At 41.0% G+C, this 21,607-nt stretch overlaps 2 protein-coding genes across 2 annotated transcripts in view; both read right to left on the reverse strand.

Annotated features, from left to right (window-relative positions):
• LOC149287748 (uncharacterized) overlaps positions 1-21,607 on the reverse strand; it is a 792,175-nt gene that overhangs the window by 310,196 nt on the left and 460,372 nt on the right. The window lies entirely within an intron of this gene.
• LOC149287753 (uncharacterized) lies at positions 2,291-3,945 on the reverse strand. Its single transcript, XM_089492620.1, has one exon. It carries the CDS (start codon positions 3,750-3,752, stop codon positions 2,778-2,780), a length of 975 nt encoding a protein of 324 aa, XP_089348746.1. The 5' UTR covers positions 3,753-3,945; the 3' UTR covers positions 2,291-2,777.

Consider the following 21,607-nt stretch of genomic DNA (forward strand, 5'->3'; position numbering starts at 1 on the left):
AATCTTTCAGTCCTTTTAAGATATTTATTTTGACATGAAGGGGGTTCAGGAAGCTTTGTGCCAAATAGAAATGGGTTCGGATGAAACCGCACTGCAGAAATAAATCCAGTTTGACACCCTTTTAATTGCCATGGCTCAGTGCTAGGGAATCCTGGGAATTCTAGTTTTCGGAGACATTTAACCTTCTCTCTCAGCAAACTCTGGTGTGACAATAAACTACAATTCCCAGGATTTCATAGCACTGGGCCATGGCAGTAAAAACGGTATGAAACTGGGTTGTCTCTGGAGTCTGGAGTGAAGATGCAGCCTGAGTTGGGTCCAAGACACACTGCAGAAATAATCCAGTTTGAGACTGCTTTAACTTCTCTGGCTCAGTGCTAGGGAACCCTGGGAAGTGTAGTTTTGTGAGACATTGAGCCTTCTTTATCAGAAAGAGCTCTGGTGCCACAACAAACTACAATTCCCAGGATTCCCTAGCACTGAGCCAGGAGAGTTAAAGCGGTCACAAACTGGATTATTTCTGCAGTGTATTGGACCTTCGTTATTAAAAATGCTCAAGGTCCAATCCATACTGCAGAAATAATCCAGTTTGAGACTGCTTTAACTGCCCTGGCTCAGTGCTAGGGAACCCTGGGAATTGTAGTTTTCAGAGACATTTAACCTTCTCTCTCAGCAAACTCTGGTGTGACAACAAACTACAATTCCCAGGATTTCATAGCACTGGGCCATGGCAGCAAAAACGGTATGAAACTGGATTGTCTCTGGAGTCTGGAGTGAAGATGCAGCCTGAGTTGGGTCCAAGACACACTGCAGAAATAATCCAGTTCAAGACCGCTTTACCTGCCCTGGCTCAGTGCTAGGGAACCCAGGGAATGGTAGTTTTGTGAGAAAGAACTCTGGTGCCACAATGAACCACAATTCCCATGCACCTGAGGAAATACGCTTAAGTCTAGGAAAGCTCATGCTGCCAACTTTTTTTCAGTGAGACTCAAAGGTGCTACAAGATCAGTCTCTCTGTCATCATCACCATTATTATTATCATTATTAAATCCAAATGCAGCTGAAGAAGTGGACTTAAACTGGCAACACTGATATCCTGTCGACTCATTCTCTGGGGCTGTGATCTGGAAGCGTGGAGGCAATTCCCTTGTTCAACCAGGGAATCCTGGGAATTGTAGTTTGTTGTGACATGTTGAGACACTGCTTTTACCGGCAGCCAGGGCTCCATGCATGAAATTCTGGGCTTGGTGGTTTGTTGTGGCCAGAATCCCATCATCGCAGGGAGCCTTGCAGTTAGAAGCAGTGCCAAACTGGGTTATTTCTGCAGTATGGATGGCGATGAAAAAGAGAACGAAAAAGAGAGCCACAAAACAAAATTCTGGGAAGACAGGGCAGGGATGCCAACTTACCAGGTGCTCTGCCCATGCTCAGAGGCATATTTAATCACTAACACACACACACACACACACACACTCAGGGACATCACATTCACATCACACAACCCAAATGGTCCTCACAGTACAACAACGACCCTGAGAGGTAGGCTTGGGGCACTCTGCCCAAGCTCAGGAATTCAGAAATTCAAATGTCACTCTCAGGCAGACACAGAAGTCCACAACATCAAGCCATGATACCATGATCAAGTATTGCCTTTGTGTGCCTTAAAACCTATGTCTTACTTGGAAACCCAAGGCAATTGGGATTAAGCCAGCCAAGATCCCTCACTCCCTGCCTCTCTCTCTCCAGCACTGCAGCCACTGTGCTTTCCCCTGGAGCCTGAGAATGCCTGGGGGGGGGGGGGTGGCAATCACTGTCCTCTGTCTGATTGGCTGAACTATTCCTCCAAACAGTTGGGGTTGGTTGGGCTTGCTCCGTCCTGGCTCTCAGAGGGAGTCATTAGAGAGAGAGAGAGAGAGAGAGAGAGAGTTTTCTCCAGCCCTCTTGGCTGAAAACTGTTACACTCCAAAGGGTTGGTTGCTCTGCAGCAGTCTGGAGATGAAACGGGCCAAAGTTGCGGAAAAGGCACTGAATTAGAGCAAGGCGTGAAAATCACACGAAAAGTTCTGAAAAGTCCCCGTTTTCGCGTGAAAGTCGCGAAATTGGCAACACTGATCCTGTATGTTTGTGTGTTTCTGTGCATGTATGTGTGTGTTTGCCTCTGTTGTTCTTATGGCTGGGAATGGAGCTGAGGACTGAGGAGAGAAGAAAGGGTCAGTTTTGGGCAAATTCAGAACTTCTGTGCATCAAAGAGTCCAGTGTGTTGAAATAGCAAAGAACTTTATTGAGAACACATAGTTTAAGCCTAGAATTGCCCACTCCAATCCAAACAACACATTTAAACCCCAAAACCTAAAACATCACCCTCTTCCAAACCTAGCCCGCACCTCCAATTCCCACAGCCTATGCCCAACAGGAAACAAGCCCCCCTTTGCCATTCCCACAAACTAGCCCTTTGTGTTAATACCTGCCATTAGCCAACATCCCACACATTGCAAAAGCTATCTTTCCCATAAATATTCTAGCCAGCTATAACAAATCCCAGCCCCCCATCTACCTAACCTATACCACAACTCACAATACCCAGCTAAATTTACAACCCAAAGCCATTATCTATACTATTAGCAATTAAAACCTAATCTTAATAAAATACTACTTTAAAATATAAACAAACATTTGGACAGACAATCATTACAAACCAAATCACAACGGCCTTTTCTTAGCACCGCTGGATTGAAAATATATTTTTTGTATTCCATATTTTCAAAACTTATATTAGTTCACTTCTGGGACTTGTGTGGCTTCTCTCCTGTGTGGATTCTCTGATGTTTCACTACGTTTGACTTGCAAGAAAACCATTTCCCACAATGCTGGCATTTGTATGGCTTCTCTCCTGTGTGGACTCTCTGATGTTTCACTAGGTGTGACTTCTGAGAAAAACATTTCCCACAATGCTGGCATTTGAATGGCTTCCCTCCTGCGTGGATTCTCAGATGTATTAGGAGGCTTGACTTCAGATAAAAACATTTCCCACAGTGCTGGCATTTGTATGGCTTCTCTCCTGTGTGGACTCTCTGATGTCTCACTAGGTGTGACTTCGAAGAAAAACATTTCTCACAACGCTGGCATTTGTATGGCTTCTCTCTTGTGTGGACTCTCTGATGTGTCACTAGCTCTGACTTTGAAGAAAAACATTTCTCACAACGCTGGCATTTGTATGGCTTCACTCCTGTGTGGACTCTCTGATGTGTCACTAGGTGTGACTTCTGAGAAAAACATTTCCCACAATGCTGGCATTTGTATGGCTTCTCTCCTGTGTGGACTCTATGATGTGTCACTAGGTGTGACTTCAAAGAAAAATATTTCTCACAACGCTGGCATTTGTATGGCTTCTCTCCTGTGTGGACTTTCTGATGTGTCACTAGGTTTGACTTGCAAGAAAACCATTTCCCACAATGCTGGCATTTGTATGGCTTCTCTCCTGTGTGGACTCTCTGATGTGTCACTAGGTATGACTTGCAAGAAAACCATTTCCCACAATGCTGGCATTTGAATGGCTTCTCTCCTGTGTGGACTCTCTGATGTATCACTAGGTATGACTTGCAAGAAAACCATTTCCCACAATGCTGGCATTTGAATGGTTTCTCTCCTGTGTGGACTCTCTGATGTGCCACTAGGTTTGACTTGCAAGAAAACCATTTCCCACAATGCTGGCATTTGTATGGCTTCTCTCCTGTGTGGAATCTCCGATGCATGACTAGGACTGACTTGTAAGCAAAATATTTCCCACAATGCTGGCATTTATGTGACTTCTTTCTTCTGAGGACTCTTTCATGACTGACAAATTCTTCTGTAAAGGAGAACAATTACAGACAAGACTGAATCTCAGTGTCAAGAGGAAAGTGTTACCCCAAGATTTAGCCCCACATTCACCTCTCCCTATTTGAGATTAAATTAATAGAATTGGTGTGAATGACCTGAGCATGACCCTGTTCTGGATGCCCCAAATCCATATAATGATTGTATCCTTATTCATTAAATATATGTAAAACTATTTTAATTGAAAAGTGGCCTCATTTCCTGTGAGACTGCCATAGAGTGTTTAGTCAGAGCACATGGCATGATGCAAGCTGACTGCAGAGGATGCTTCATGCTGTGTGGCACCAGGAGATGACTCACAACCAATACAGGATACAGCTCACATGTGGATTGATGTGGGTTGGAGTTGGGTGTAGAAGAGATTGTGAAGTTGATGGAAGTCAGAGAGGAGAGCTGGTAAATATATGTTTTATATTGCAACTCAAGATAAAGAACCTCCAAGGACATGGAGGAAATCAACTTTATGTCAGTTATTTTTAAGTGTGGAAAGTGGTTAATGCTTATCTAGAGATTTGCTTCTGTACTCTGCTGTTATTGTTGAGCTCTGGGAATGTCGCCTTCAGACTATGCTATACATTGGTTTGTGAATGGGACCAGAATTCAGTGCCAAGAAGGAAATAAGAACCGCTGTGACAATCATGTTTGGATGAAGTATTTCCACCCATTGCATTTATTTCAGTTTCAGACAATTCTTTCCCCTCCCAGGAAACCTCCTAAAGCAATATAAACCTTTTCGAATGCTCAGTTTCTGCCCCCAACCAACTATTTCATATAAATCTCAGCCCCAACTGGCTGTTCTTCAGCGTCAGTCCAGTTGCAGACACCTCATTACAATCGTCAGCCCCACTTGCCATTGGAGTTACTGACTTCTCTCCCCATTCTGGACCCTCAGCAATTGGAATCAAGATCCATCTAGGTAATGTATTACCATTAGCAAAGCCTTACACTATTCACCACTCCCACTTTTGTTACCCAGTTCTTGTGTGTGTGTGTGTGTGTGTGTGTGTGTGTGTGTGTGAACACCTATATGTGTACATGTGTGTGTGTGCATGTATTTTGCTTTTCCCCTAAATAAAACACAAAAACCTATTTGAAATGCCTCTGGAGTTCTGTGTGCTTTCAGGCCTGGTATAGTTGGGATGAATCCCGAGGTCACTGTTGCTTCAATCTCTCCTTGGAGCTAAGTATGAAATTCCCCTAAAAGCATAGCACTTGTGGGTCTCCTCCCCAGACTCCAGCATTTCGAGTGACAAAGGGCCTCTGGAATCAACCACAGAGCTAAGAAAGCTCAGGTTGGAAAAGAAACATGAGAGGAAAAGGAATTTTTGTGTTATCCTTTCCTCTCTTCATTGCTCATAATTATTAAGTGGAACCCTTAATATGTATGAAAACAAGGGCCTGATTTCGAGTTCAGTTCTTAAGTTCAGTGCTCTACATGGGGCTACCTTTGTACCAAGTTCGGAAGCTTCAGTTAGTTCCAAACGCGGCAGCCAGATTGGCCACTGGAACATCTAGGTCAGACCGTATAACACCAGTTCTAAAATCTCTACATTGGCTGCCAATTAGCTTCCAGGCGCAATACAAAGTGTTGGTTATTACCTTTAAAGCCCTACATGGCTTGGGCCTGAGCTACATGAGGGAATGCCTCTCCCTCCACAATCCGCCCCACACTCTCAGAACAGCTGGGAAGAATCTATTAGATTACCCAAAGGTCAGGCTAAGAACAACTTCCCACAGAGCGTACACAGCCATGGCCCCCAAGTTATGGAACATCTTGCCGGAGGAGATCCGTCTTTTCACCACCTTGGATGCTTTCAAGAAAGCACTTAAGACGGATCCCTTCCGGAAGGCTTACCCACCCGACCTCTTGTAAAGAACTTAAGGAAAAATCCCACTTCTGTGCATTTTAAACAATGTTTTTATTCGTCCTGAATTGAGTTTTAGGTGACTTGTTGTTTTACTGTGTGTAAATTGCATGCTATTGTTGTTTTATGGCTATTTTAAGGTTGTAATATCACCTCAATCCTTTAGGAGATGGGGGAAATACAAATAAAAATTATTATTATTATTATCATCATCATCATTATCTGTCCGGTTGGTGGCTGCCTCCCAATCCCCAAGGCCTCTCTCCTGGCCCTTCCCAGAGGTCGCTTCCTCTTCGCACAGAGCTAGGCGATCCTGGCTTTACTCCTGCCTTCCCCTCCTGGCTCCCAGAGGCCTAGAATGATAGAGTTGGAAGAGACCGCAAGGGCCATCCAGTCCAAACCTATTCTGCCATGCTGGAATCAAAGCATCCCCGACAGATGGCCATCCAACCTCTGTTTGAAGACCTCTAAGGAAAGAGACTCCACTAAAATCTCCGATGGAGTTTATTCCACTGTTGAACAGACCTTACTGTCAGGAAGTAAGGTCTGTTCAAGTAATGTTGAGGTGAAATCTCTTTTATTGCAGTTTGCATCCATTGTTCCGTGTTCTAGTCTCTGGAGCTGCAGAAGCTTGATATTCCTTCAAATATTTAAACAGGGCTATCATATAACCTCTTAACCTTCTCTTCTCCAGGCTAAACATCCCCAGCTCCCTAAGGCATTCCTCGTAGGGCATGGTTTCCAGACTGCTCACCATTTTAGTTGCCCTCCTTTGGACACGCTCGTTTCTCCACATCCTTTTTGAATTGTTGTGCCCAGTATTCCAGGTGGGGCCTGACCAAAGCAGAATAGAGTAGCACTATTACTTTCCTTGATCTAGACACTATACTTCTATTGATTAAGCCTAAAATTGATCGGCCTTGTAGGCTGCTGCATAGCACTGTTGACTCATGTCCAACTTGTGTTCTACTTGGACTGCTAGATATCTTTCACATGTAGTTGCATTCAGCCAGGTGTCCCCCATCCTATATCTGTGCATTTCATTTTTCCGCCCTAAGCCTGATCCCCTTCCCTTCCTCCCTCTGTTCTCTCTCTTGCCCATCTGTACTGCTTCTGCATTTCACCCTCAGCATCTCTTTCCTGCCTTTCTGTTTTTCACATTCGCTCCTTCGCTCTATCACAGACACACCCATTTATTTGATGTATAAAAGGGACACTTTGAGGCTCATTGTTTGATAAAGGCAGGATAATCCATATACAACTAACTCACTGGGAAAGGCAGAGCAATGGGGCTGGGACCTGGACTCCAATTTTGGTGAGGATCAAGCACCAGGGAGCAGCCTTAAAACAGCCTTAAGACATCTCTAAGACAGGGATGGTCTACTGTTGGGGACTGGGGGGGGGGTCACATTGGCCCCCTGGAAATCTCAGGGAAAACTGCACATTGTATTGCCTTAAAATAGGAATAATGTTTTGACCCTCAGTATCCCATTGCATCTGTTTGGAGAAGTGGAGGCCATTTTGACACTGTTGGGCCCTCTCTGAGCCACTGCAGGGCCAAGGGAGGGCTTTCCCCCAAGAAGCCTCTCCAGAGCCTCAAAAGACTGGAAGAGGGCAAAAAAAGGTAGGAAACATACTCAGAGATGTGCTGAGTACCATTTGGGTGAGAAATTCATTAATCTCCATGCTGTCATCCCACAAAATCCTAGAATTGGTGTGATATCTGGTGCCAGAACTAAGTCTCAGAATTAGAAAGTCCTTTGCTTGCACCAAAAGGTTTATTGAGAAACTCCGGCAGAAGTGTCCATTAACACATCTAAGCAGTCTCTGAAGCTTCGAAACCTTTTTCCTCCGTCATTAACTATCTTCACACTCCTCCCTTTTCTTCCCCCTTCAGCCCCTAAACAGCTCGGGTACCTCTTGCCTTCTCCTCCACCGTTCACATACGCCTCTCCCCTCAGGGACATGTCTGCCACCCAAAGCTCACAAACCAGTCAGTTAAGAGCCTCCCCAACTGCTTCCTTTCCCCAAACCGCTCTAGGCCCCACTATCCTTACTTAAAACTACCAACATTTAAACTACTAACAATTCACCCTGAAACCGCAATACCATTCTGGATGAACCACAGAAGCTGGTTCTGACAATTGGCAGTTTACAATGGGGTATTTAGAATCCTTATAAAGTGGAGAGCAATAGTGCCTCACTAAACTACAAATTCAAATATTCTACAGATGTTGCTATCAGAATTAAACTATGCTTGACAGGGATCTAGGACTCCTAGTAGACCACAAGTTCAACAGGGGGAAACAGTGTGATGCAGGAGCTAAAAAGGCCAATGTGATTCTAGGGTGCATCAATACAAGTATAGTTTCTAGATCAAGGGAAGTAATAGTGCCACTCTATTCAGCTTTGGTCAGGCCTCACTTGGAATAATACTGTGTCCAGTTCTGGGCTCTACAATTCAAAAAGGATGTTGAAAAGTTGGAACATGCCCAGAGGAGGGCAACTAAAATGGTGAAGGATCTGGAAACCATCAAGCCCTATGAGGAGCAGCTTAGAGAGCTGGGTATGTTTGCCCTGGAGAAAAGAAAATTAACAGCGGATATGATATCCATGTTTATATATTGGAAAGGGTCGTATTGAGGATGGAGCAAGCTTGCTTTCTGCTGCTACAGAGAAAAAGAGACACCACAATGGATGCAAGTCACAGAGAAAGAGTTCCCACCTAAACATTAGGAGGAACTTAGGGACAGTAAGAGCTCTTTGGCAGTGGAATATACTCCCTTAGAGTTTGGTGGAGTCCTCTTCTTTGGAGGTCTTTAAACAGAGGCTGGATGGTGCTTGGAATGTGTATTCCTGCATGGCAGAAGTGGGTTGAACTGGATGGCCCTTGTGGTCTATTACAACTCTGTGATTCTATAATGCTAGTGGATTCCAGTTCCTTACCCACAGAGGCCACATTCTCATAATTCTCCATCATTATGTAATTGTACATATGTCTCTGCTTCTTCGTCAAAAGTTTCCATTCATCCTCGGTGAAATATACCGCCACATCCGCAAAGGTCACCTGCAACAGAAAATAGCCCTCATCCACAGAGATATTAAGCAAAAGGGGAGGAAAGCACATGGTGCATCCAAATATTTTTTGATCACTAGAATTAAGTCCAGGAAATAAATTTTAAATGCCGTCAGCCAGAAAAAAGCTACTGCCTTTGAGATCCAGTTTGTCTTGAATCTTTTCAATATAATATACAATATAATACATAATATAATTTAGGCCATGGCTGGGAAATTGATAATGGATTAGGATACTCACTGTCTCAACACATACAGTACATTTAGCCACCAAAGAATCATGGTGCATTTAGACATTTCTTGCCAAATCTGAGAGGCAAATATCATTTTTTATAACAGTTCTGGGCAGCACTCTGGGCTTGAGGGCCACTGGGCCCACCCCATATTTAGATCCAGAGATGTTTTCCCATATCCCCCAACATTTTGCAGATTGGAAAAGCAAGACACATATGGACAAACAACCCAAAAAGCAGTGAAGATGGCCAAAGTTGTTTATGAGGAAGATCACACACGCTATGAAGTTTCCTTCTGCTTCAGCCTCCTGGAAAGGGCCATATCCTCCTCCTTTCCTCTCCTCTCCCCACTTTTGAGTTGATGGGCTACAAACTCAATTGCCCTCAGGAACTGAAGAGAGCTGAGAAACAGGAAACGTAGGAGGAGGAGAGAGCAACCAGGACATTTTTAAAAGCCCCTGAAATAATGAGGTGACAGAGGATTAACCAGGACTCTCTGCCAAACTCGGACAGTATTTTATTTGCTTCCTTTCATAAATTGGCCCAGCAGTGACACAGATGAAGATAATAGGATAGTGACTCACCAAAGAGCTGTTGTACCTCTTCATGCTCTTTCTGTTGGAGCCCAACTTCCTCCGCTTGGCCTCTGTGTTGGCCATCAGGTGGGCAGGGGGTCCTGGTAGCCCTGCACTTGGTCACTTCCAGCAAGAGAGTCCCCAAAGCCGTGCACAAGGAGGCCGAGATGAAGGTCCTGAGAAAAGGGACCAAGGTTAGGATTGGCTTTGCAAGAAACCCTGCAGCACTCAAAGACACAGAGAACAGCATCCTGCTGGTGACATACGCAGGTGACGAATGTCTCCTTTGGGCCGATGCAGAGGTGGGCATCCCCTTCCTCCCTCTGCACCAAACAAAACACCCTGGACCTAGCATAGATTCACTGCAGCTCCCCTACACAACAGATACTCCATGCCTTATTAGAGTTGTGGGGGATTAGCGGATGGGGAATTGGAGAGGGCCCTGATTATGTCCCCGTAGCTGGATGTGAAATGAGTACATCATAAATAAATAAATGAATAAATACATGAATCATCTGCTGAAACGTTCTGAGTTCACCAGTGCTTTTCCCCATCATCAGCTCCTTTCCCAAGAAGGCTGCATCCGCACTATAGAAATAAGGCACTTTGCACTGCTTTAACCACTCAGTGCTAGGGAATCCTGGGATTTTACCTTTGGACACTTAGCCTTCTCTGCCAGAGAGCTCTCATGCCACAATAAACTGCAAATCCCAGGATTCCATAGAATGGAGCCAGGAGAGTTAAAGCGGTTTCGAACTGGATTATTTCTGTAGTGCAGATAAAGCCTGAGTCAGTTGTAAAAGGGTAGAAGCACCCATGTCTTCTTTTTAGCCTCCTAATAATGGTTTTCCTTTAAAAAAATAAGTAGTTTGTTTTAGTCTATAATCCTCATTTTTGTTGTTGTTGTTTGTTTGTTTCATTCTTGGTAATATGATTTATTCTGGTCTGTCTCCTTCCTTCTTGCCTCAAAATCTATTAATAAGGAAACTGGGGAGACTTTTAAAACCTCCCAAAGGAGCCACTTTTGGCCTTTTTTGGGGGACAATCCTCCTCTTAGAAACCAAAGCCCAATGTTTGTGAAGAAGAAGAATAAGGCTTGTATTAAAACTATCCTCCCCATTTCTGATCCCTTTTAAAACCCTTGTTCCCCAGAAGGAGCAGAGTTGTGTAATAAGAAAACTCTCTCAGAAAAGGGACACAAAAGACACACAAAGAGACACACTTCCTTCCTTTTGGCCCAAGGAGCCTGGCCTCCTTCTGACTCTGGAGCCTCAGGAGAGAAAGAGAAGCCTCTGTTCAACTGAGGCCTCAGAGAAGATTCCAGAACATTATTCCCCACAGTCACAAGAAGCACAAAATGGCCTCCAGAACACAAAATGGCCCCCAGAACACAAAATGGCTGCCTCTGCCTCAGCACTTGGCAGTTGTCAGTTTTAGGCCTTCAGGGAACCCAAAATGGGGGATGAAAGGGCCCCAAAGTCAGAAGGGACCCCAAACAGCATTTCCAAACCTTAACAATACCTAAACGTTTTCCTGATGTGATGATATAGAGACTCCCTGAGATTATCTTTATAAATAAATCTTTATAAGCCTTTATAAATAAATAAATAAAATTTAATAATAATAATAAGCAACAACCAAAAAGTATTCTGCGCAGGAATTGCTGCTGCTGCTGCTTCTTTTTCTTTTTCTTCTTCTCCTCCTCCTCTTCCTCAGGCCCTTCCTCTAAAGCCTTCCTCCTCTTCCTCCTCAGATCCTTCCTCTATGGCTTCCTCCTCCTCCTCAGGCCCTTCCTCTAAGCCTTCCTCCTCCTCAGATCCTTCCTCTATGCCTTCCTCCTCTTCCTCCTCCTCAGGCACTTCCCCTAAGCCTTCCTCCTCCTCAGATCCTTCCTCTATGTCTTCCTCCTCTTCCTCCTCCTCAGGCCCTTCCTCTAAGCCTTCCTCCTCAGATCCTTCCTCTATGTCTTCCTCCTCTTCCTCTTCCTCCTCAGGCCCTTCCCCTAAGCCTTCCTCCTCTTCCTCCTCCTCAGGCGCTTCCTCTAAGCCTTCCTCCTCAGATGCTTCCTCTATGTCTTCCTCCTCTTCCTCTTCCTCCTCAGGTCCTTCCCCTAAGCCTTCCTCCTCTTCCTCCTCCTCAGGCCCTTCCTCTAAGCCTTCCTCCTCAGATCCTTCCTCTATGTCTTCCTCCTCTTCCTCTTCCTCCTCAGGCCTTCCCCTAAGCCTTCCTCCTCTTCCTCCTCCTCAGACCCTTCCTCTAAGCCAGAGGTTCCCAAACTTTTTTTTCTCGTAGACCACTTTCAAAATTTTGCTGGCTTCGGTGGACCCCCTGCTGCTACATTTCTACCATATTTATTATTATTATTATTATTATTATTATTATTATTATTATTAACCTTTATTTATAAAGCGATCAAAAATGTGAAGATTAGATCTGATGATGGAAATTTGTGTCGCAGCTGAGTTCCAACCCTAATTTCGGAGTGGTAAAAATAAAAATAAAAATAGTATATTTTCTTGTGTTCTGTTTATTAAAATAATATGATTACAGACTTAATAGAATTAAAATTAAACATTAATAATGTAACATAACTTCAACAATGCAAATCAACAAAAAAAAAATAATCATAATTTTAATGGGAGGAATGTACTTGATGGATTGACAGCAAATTATCAATATTTGGCTTCAGTTTTGTAAGGAATAACCACAAATATCCCCGTTCTGTGATGTTCAATCTGCTCCTTTTTTTTTTTTTTGTTAATAGGTTTGTAACGACACTAAAACCTTTTCCGACAAGGTATGACGAGGGAAACGCTATCAAAAGTTTTCTCGCAATTTCCCACAGCCCAGGATATTTTTCGGGTATTTCTACCTGCAGCCAAAATGTTTGATAGCCTTTTTTAAATTTCACCTTCAGCTCCTCATTGGTGCTAAGCTTGAGTAGCTCCTCTTGTAATACCACATTCACCACTTCCGTTTCATCAAATGGATTTATGATCGTCAGAATATCTTCAAATCTGTTTTTGAAGTCATTATGCAGGGCATTTAAATGTTGAACATATGCCTGAATATCCTCATCAAGTCATTCTGCCTGTGACAAGTTTAGAAACTGGGAGAATTCGTGCTGACTAATATTTTGCTTCATAAATTTCAATTTTCAAGAAAAGCCAAAATTACACCCTTTGTTTTTATTAAATTTAGGCTGTCCCCTTGTAACTGCAAGTTAATGTCATCACATTTTTTTAACAAATCTGTCAAATACGCGATGTCTGCTTTCAATTTGATCAGGTTTTCTTTTAAATCTGGATCTTTACTTTCCAGAAATTCTAAAACTGATTCAAAAAGTGAGTAAAATCTTGTTAAATATGCACCTTTCGACAACCAGCGTGTTTCAGTATGTAAGAGCAATCGTTTGAAGTCTTCATCATTTTCGTCGCACAATTGTGCAAATAAATGGTTATTCAACGCATTACTTCTTATTTTGTTAACTGCTTTAATCACAAATTGAAGCGATTGGTGCAATCTATCACTCAATTTTTTCACTACCAGGTGGATGACACAGTAAATTGCAGTTACTCCTGGTATAATTCTTTTAAGATGGCTTATAAACCCACGATATCGCCCGAACATGGCAGGAGCTCCATCTGTTGCTACCAAAATAATGTTTGTAAATGGAATTGATTTTTCCTTAAAAAAATCACTCAGGACATTAAATATTGATTTGCCTTTAGTGTCCGTCTCCAAAGTTTTCACGAATAGCAGCTCTTCATGGATTTCTTCATCCATAACAAATCAAATGTATGCCAGTAATAATGCTTCATTATCAGGTAAAGTTGACTTGTCCAGTTGAATAGAAAAATGAGTTGTTAGCAGATATTTACACAAGAAGCTTTCAATATCAGAGCATTTCATCAATACATCTTTGTACAGTGTTGTTACTCAAAGGAATTCTTTTGAGTACGTCAAATGGAGGTTTGTGCAGAACAGTTTTTTAAAACCTCTTCAACAGTGTGTAAAATTAACTGTTCTCCTATGGTGTGCGGTTTTCCAGATTTCGCTATAAGCAATGAGATATTGTAAGATGCTCGCAAGCCATCATCGTTACTTTGAGAGGTTGAAGTGAACATACTGTGCACAGTGGGTGTCTTTTCATATTTTTCTTTCAGCATTTGAAAATATTTTAAATCTTTACCTATTTTATCAGGATGACGCCTTCTTAGATGATCTTCGAGCTTCGATGGTTTCATAGAGTCATTGCTCAAAACTCCGTTGCATAAAAGGCATATGGGCAATCGTTTGTCTGCCTTTGATGGAAGAAAACCAAATTTCAAATAATCAATACTGTACTGTCGACATTTCTTCTTGTATTCAGTCATGTTTCATTTCAGTTACCTACATGTAAAGAAAAAAATCTTTGTTTTAGTAATCATAAGGCGATTTTAACATTGATAGGTAAAACCAAGCCAACATTTTTGTTCTTCATTATCAAAACCAAATAAATTTTCGTGGACCCCCCACTTTCAACTTGTGAATCCCCCATTTTGTTTCACGCCAACGTAGACCCCCGTCGAGTCTCCCGTGGACCTCAGGGGGTCCACCTGGACCACTTTGGGAATCACTGGTATATAACATGCAATTCATACAAGCTATTAAAAAACAAATAAACCCAAGCGTCCAATTCTGAGACAAACTTCCAAGATCCGCTCTTTAACTCTCTCTCTTGATCTCCAACTGACACAATTCCCCCAACTGTCTCTTGGTCTCTCAGGCCTTATATCTCTTTCTCACGGAAGCTTCCAGAAGAACCTTCATCTTGCTCTCTGATTGGTCAAGAGAGCCTTCCGTAGCAGTGATGTCATTCTGCATTTGCATAAACCTCCCTTTTCTGCCTGAAGAAGACCTCCATTGACTGGAGCCCAGTCATTGCACAAACTCTTCAAAGGTTTCTGCCTAATGACGACTAAACCGCTTCTAAACTGCGTCCAAACCACTCTTAGTCTCCTGGATGCTCAGAAACGCCTCACAAACGAAGCTGGAAGCGGCGTACCGTAAGTGGAGAGACAAGACGCGTGGCTTAAGGAAAGCTAGAGCGTCCGGCAAGAGCGCCGTCTCTTTGCCTGGAGCCATTGCAGGGGAATTTCCATCCTTGGAGCCAAATGGGGCAGAGGAGCCTCTCCTTGAGGATTTACTCATTGCTGAGAAGAAACAACATGTTGAACAGCAACCAAACGACAGCGTCCGGCAACAGCGCCATAATGGAGTCAATTAGCGCTAGCTGTGAAGACAAAGAAGGAGAAGCAATTTTGGGGTGATCTATTCTGCCTCCTTTAGATCTACTATTCTTTCAGAAAGGGTTTTTCTTTTTTAATTTCCTCTCTGATTTTAACTCGCAAGGTTTCTCCTTTTCCCCTGGCAGCAATGAAGATTGGGGCTAGATAAATTGCCGATATTGCTGTTGATTGTTTTGAGGACGCCCTCATTTAGTTATAGTTTTGTTGTCTGTATTTTAACCGATTTTAATGTTAAACCTTTTACATGCAAGATTATTATGTAATTTACTTGTGTTGTACTTTTATTATGCAGTTCCTACAGCTGTTTTGTATTCTAACATTTTGTATGCAAATGGTCTTTGGTCTAAGTCTTAATAACTGATTGATTGCTAATCTTATAACTGCAAGGCTTAAGTGATTTGTTGCTTCAACTGGCAAAGATTGCAGGGAAATCACTCTCTACTCTGCATCCTCCATCTGGCTAGAAACAAGGAAGCTAAATAACATCTTCTTCATCCTGTCTCTCCAAGGAAGTGGAAAAGAATATTTCTCTCAGTTCCCAATGATCTGGGAATAGCCTGTTAAAAATGTCACTCTTCATTTCCACACAGGAAAATATATATATATATATATATATATATATATATATATATAATGTTTATTAAATTTTAAAAACATATAAAAACAAAAAAACATTTGACGATCATCCATAATATATCATAACACAAAAGTACTATCTGTCGTGTTTATGTTCTCAAACATTACTTCCTTACTGTCAGACTGTCTCTTTATCCCGTTGTTTTCTAGTTTAAATTATATATTTAACAATTATAATAGATGTTCTAATTATGCTTGTTCCTACAATTACATTTCCCCCATCATCTTCATTTCATATGTATAATTATCATAATGAGTCCTCTCTAAATTACATATCATTAGAGTTAACCAATATACACATATACCTTCTGTCAGCTGTTGTCACCCTGAGAAACAAAACCTTTACTTCCACTTCAACTTAATCTCTACCCAGAACAGCATTTCCCCCCATTCTTTTTGGAGAAAGAGCATAATGTCATTCAAATCTTCTTTATATACATTCTTGGATCCATTCCTGATTTCTCTTGAGAGCTTGTCCATTTCCATCGTGTCTAATAACTTGAACATCCAGTCATCCTTAGTATCGATTTCTTTCAGCTTCCATTTCTAGGCGTAGACTATTCTTGACGCTGATAACATATAAAATAATATTTTACCATATTTACTCTCTAAATGAAGATCAGTTATATTTAACACAAAGACTTCAAGTGAGAACTTCAGAGTTATGGCAGTTATTTTCTTGACTTCAAAGAAGATTGATTTCCAAGGTTTACATGCTTCCCGACAAGTCCACCGCATGTGAGAGATTGAGCCTTGCTCTTTCCCACATTTCCAACACAGGTTGGTACAATCATTATACATTTTGCTGATCTTAAGGGGAGTTAGGTACCATCAGAAGTAGACTTTGCAATAGTTTTCTCTAAGGTTCTGGCTACAGGTATATTTCAGTCGCTTTATCCACCTATTTCCCCATTGGTCCAATAGAAAAACCAAAGTTTTGGGACCACTTAATCATATTGTCTTTGACAACTTCTTCTTCCATATACATTTTAAGAATACATTTATACAGTCTTGACAGTAAGGCATCTTTGTTTAGCATTAACTCCCGCTCTATCTCACAATCTCTACTTTACCAATCTCATACTGCTTTTGTCCATAAGAAATCGTTCCCTTAGCTGTCTGCAAAAGAACCACGATATTTAATACCTTTGTTCAGTAAGGTTTTCCCATGTCTTTATCTCATATCCATTATTATTTATCACCATCAAATCTTGATAGATAACCCAACTCTCTTTCTTAGGGTTATATTTAAAAAGAGCTTCATGGACAAATGCCCAAAGGGGGATTTTAGGACATATTCGTTTTTGGTATTCTTTCCAAGTTCTGAGTAGAGCGTGTCTCACAATGTGATTATTAAAGTCCCGGTTTACTTTATCCTTGTCATAAAGTAGGAAGGCAGTCCAGCCAAATCTCAAATTCACGCTTTCCAGATTTAATAAATCCTCCTCTTTGAGAATGATCCAATCTTTTAACCACGAAAGACAGGCTGCATCGTAATATACTTTGAGATTTGGCATGGCAAGTCTCTCTCTTGAATCCTGAAGGTATTTCATTTTCACTCTTGCTTTCTTACCCTTCCAGATAAACTTAGACAAGCCCTTTTGCCATTCTACAAATGGATTTTCATTTGCAATAATTGGGATAGATTGAAATAAAGAAAGAAATTTTGGCAATATATTCCTTTTGACCACAGCAATTCTTCTCAACAGTGATAGATACAAGTTTTTCCAATTTCCTAAATCCTTTTTAACACTGGACCACAATCTTTCATAGTTATTCGGGAATAAATCAGAGTTCTTACTTGAGACCCAAATTCCTAGATATTTAGTTCTTTGACTTGAATTAAAACCTGTAATTGATTCTAACTCTTTTACTTCTGATATCGTCATATTTTTAGTTAGTATCGTTGTTTTATCTTTATTTAATTTCAGTCCTGAAATTAATTCAAAATCCTTGAATACCTTTATTAGTCCTTTAGAGTCATTAATGGGATCCATAATAGTTACCATAAGGTCATCCGCAAATGTCCAGGTTTTGTGTTCAGTTCCTTTAATCTTTATTCCCTTGATCTCCAAGTTATTTCTTACATTTTATAACAGCACTTCCATAATCAGCACAAAAAGTAAAGAGACAAAGGCCATCCCTGCCTGGTACCTTTGTAGATGTTTATCATTTCAGATCTCTCTCCATTCACATTAAGTCTAGCATGTTGTTTTTGATATATGGCTTGTACCCAACTTAAAATCCTATCCCCCAGTTCCAACTTTTGCATAACACCAAATAACAAATTCCACGAAACGTTATCAAAAGCCTTTTCAATATCAAAAAAGGGCAGCCAATTTCTTATCGATATTAATCTCGTGATACTCAATCAAATCTCTAAAATGCCTAATGTTATCTTTAATATATCTTTTGAGGATGAACCCTCTTTGATCTCTATGTATCACTAATGGTACTATTTCTTTAATTCTCTCTGCCAAGATACTTGCAAACAGCTTATAGTCATTACTGAGTAGAGAAATCGGCCTATAGTTCTTTAGTTGTGTTGGGTCTCTTTCGTCTTTGGATATCAAGGAAACTACCGCATCTTTCCAGGTTGGTGGAAAAGTGTCTTCTCTTATACTGTTCATCATGTTTCTTAGTGGATCGATTAGTTCTAACTGAAATGTCTTATAGTACAAGGCAGGGAAACCCTCCGGACCAGGAGCACTGCCTGGTTTACTGCATTTAATAGCGTTTAGGACTTCGGTCGTGGTTACTGGTTGGTTCAAAAGGTTTCTTTGTTCTGTAGTTATTTTAGGCAATTCAGTGTTTTGTAACTAGGAATTCATCTTGTCCAAATCTTCTTCCTCTTGGTTTTACAATTTCCCATAACATTTATGATGAGCCTTTTTTATTTTGCTTTGTTCTGTGACCATCCTCTTACCAACTTGGATCTTCATTATCATCTTCCTTTCTTTCTTTTCCCTAAGTTTATAAGATAATCGCTTCCCCGGTTTATTACAATGTTGGAAATTATTTAATCTGAGATATTTAAGCTTGTTCTCCATCTCTTCAGTTAGCATAATAGAGAGTTGTTTTCGTAGGAGTTTAATCTCTTTATTTGTCTGTACATCAGTTGGCTTTTTTTGGAGAGCCTCTTCCTTCTCCTTCAGCTCTTCTTGAATTTTCTGGTTCTTTTCTTCTTTTTCTCTTGTATTCCACATTAAGTTTTATAAAAAAGACCTCTCAACACGGCTTTCGATGCTTCCCAATTTGTTATATGATCAGTGTTTCTCCCCACGTTTTCTTAAAAATACCATTTAAGAGTCTGTTTCTCTACATTTTTAGGAAATTGTAATAGTTTTTCATTCAGTGACCAATTAAATGACGTTTTAGCTTTCTTAACTTTCATGGTTATAAGATTTTGGTAAAATTTCCATTTCCTAAATTTGCACAACTAATGTTTTAGTAGCTAAAAAAAGTCAATCCTAGAAAAAGTCTTATGTCTGTCAGAAAAAAGGTGTAATCTTTGCCCCCCCCCCCAATCCAAACATCTACTAGTTCTTGATTTTCCATCAGTTTAAAAAAGGACATGGGGAGTTTTCCTTGGTCCTTTTTCCTGGCTTTACTACAAGATCTGTCCAGTAAAGTGTTCATTACAGAGTTCCAGTCCCCCTTCATTATTATTTCTGTGTAATCTAAGTCTGTCATTAAATTATATATTGATTGAAAAAAAAAAATCTTTTTTCCCCTGGGGGCCATATATTCCAACCAATAATATTTCTTTGCCCTGGAGGTTCACTTCAACCCCAAGATAATGGCCATTTACATCATTGAACACTTCCTTTGCTATAACAGTCTCTTTTACATCCATTACAATCCCCTTTTTCTTTTTTGTTGATTCCCTAATTTCTTGTTCTTTAATAATCTAATATCCTTTTGCCTTAATTGGGTTTCTTGTAAATAGACAACATCTTTCTTAAGTTTCCCTAAACAGTGACATATTTTCTTTCTCTTTGTAGGTGAGTTTACTCCTTTTATATTCCATGATAAAATGTCCATATTCAAATCTGTTGGGGTTTCTAGTTTCCCTTCTTTTTCCCTTTATTAGGTCTAATACTTTCATATTTACCTGTAACTCTTCTTCTATTTGTTCTCCCTCCTCTGTCGCATTCCTCTCATCATCATCTTTTATTTCTTCCTCTAGATTTGGATTAACGTCCTGTTCATCTTCTTCACTGTCAATCTGTCCTGGTTCCATGTAATCGTTTAGAATCCCATTTTGTTCATTGTTTTGGTCTATATCATCACTCCTTTTGTCATTTCTTCTTCCAGGTCCATTTTCAATCCTCTTGCCATATTTAATCCAGAAATCTTTCGCTTTTTGAACCATTTTTGGTTCCACTTTACTGAGATTCCCTCCAGCTTCTCCCATTTATAAAGAATGTTATATTTATTCAGATTCATTGTTATGAATTTGTAATTCCCCTTTTTTGAATAACTCTTTTTGGGGATGTCTTTAAAGATTTTTATCGCACAACCTTCTATTTCCAAAGGGCTTTCATAGCTCAAAAATAAAAGTTCATCCCGTATTGTTTTCCTCACGAAAGAAATAACAATGTCCCTGGGAAGGCTTTTGTCTTTTGCAATCTGAGAGTTAATCCTGAAGTTTTGTTGACATTGTTAATGAAATCCTGATAGGAGATCTCCATATAATCAGCTAACGCTGGAACAAGATATTCATAGAGGTTTTCATGTTGGATTTCCTTTAGTCCTCTTATTTTCAAAGAGTTTTCCCTTTGCTTTAAATCATCCAATGCTTTAGCATCCAGTTGCATTTCCTGTTTTGAATTAAAAAAGCAGATTTTTCTTCTAATATTTGAGACTTTTCTTCCAATTTGTCAATTCTTGTGGTAACTTGACTTATTTCTTTAGCGACTTCCTCCAGAGATAGTTTGATTTCTCTTAATTCTGTCTTCAGTTCAGATTTCACATCCTGTTTTAGTTCTCTCCTTAAACTATGAGTCTATGATTCTGAGATCACAATAGGACAGTCTCAGTGCTTCTGGTAAGGATCACAATAGTCCTGTCTCAATCCTTCAGTTGAAGAGCTCCAGCCTGAACTCATAATAGTCCCATCACAATTTTCAGGAAAGGCATCTCAGGCTGAGATCACAATGGGTCAGGCTCAATCCTTCAGGTAAGTAACATCTGCCTGAAGTCAATAAGCCCATCTTAATCCTTCAGGGAAGGAACATAAGCCCAAAGTCACAATGAGTTAGTGTCAGTCCTTCAGATAAGGAGCATCACTCTGAGATTGCAATGGGCCAGTCTTATTCGTTCAGGAAAGGAGCAACAGCCTGAAATCACACTGCGCCAGTCTCAATGTCTCAGGCAATGAGTGTCAGCCTGAGGTCATAATGGGCCAGTATCAATCCTCCAGGTCTGAAGTGACAAGTGTCCCATCTTATTCCTGCAGGTAAGGAGCATCAGCCTTAAATCATAATAGTCCCGTCTCAATCGTTCAGGTAAAGAGAATGAGTCTGAAGTCATAATAGTCCCATCTCAGTCTTTCAGACAAGGAACCTCAGGGTGAGACCACAACAGTCCTGTCTCAATCCTTCAGGTAAGGAGCAGCAGACTGAGGTCACAATGGGACAGTCTCAATCTCTCAGGCAAGGGGCATCAGACTGAAGTTGCAATGTGAGATCTAGAGTCAGTCCTGTGCACAAAAAATCAAACTCATTAGAAACAAAAGAAGTTTTATTGATGAATCCAGGCAGAAACATCCATTAACACCTTTTTGCAAAGTGTGTAGTCCAAAGGAACTTGCTCAAACCCTTCCTAAGCCAGCCCCCAATTCCCAAGCTAAAGCAACACAAGCGGAGGTTGCATAGATACCAAGGTTGTGTATACTTCCCCTTCCCTTCCCCCAGACAGCCTCACCTTGAAGAGCGGTGTTCCCAAGCCAGCTTCACTCCTCCTTGATAACCAGTCTCCAGCTGCAACCCCATTACTCTTTCCAAATGCCCTCCTTAATCTAAAAGCCACTCCATCTGTCTTTCTAACATTTC

The sequence above is a fragment of the Sceloporus occidentalis genome, unplaced genomic scaffold, assembly GCF_023333645.1.
Source record: "Sceloporus occidentalis isolate IW3139 unplaced genomic scaffold, rSceOcc1.0.p SCAF_57, whole genome shotgun sequence".
Taxonomy (NCBI): domain Eukaryota; kingdom Metazoa; phylum Chordata; class Lepidosauria; order Squamata; family Phrynosomatidae; genus Sceloporus; species Sceloporus occidentalis.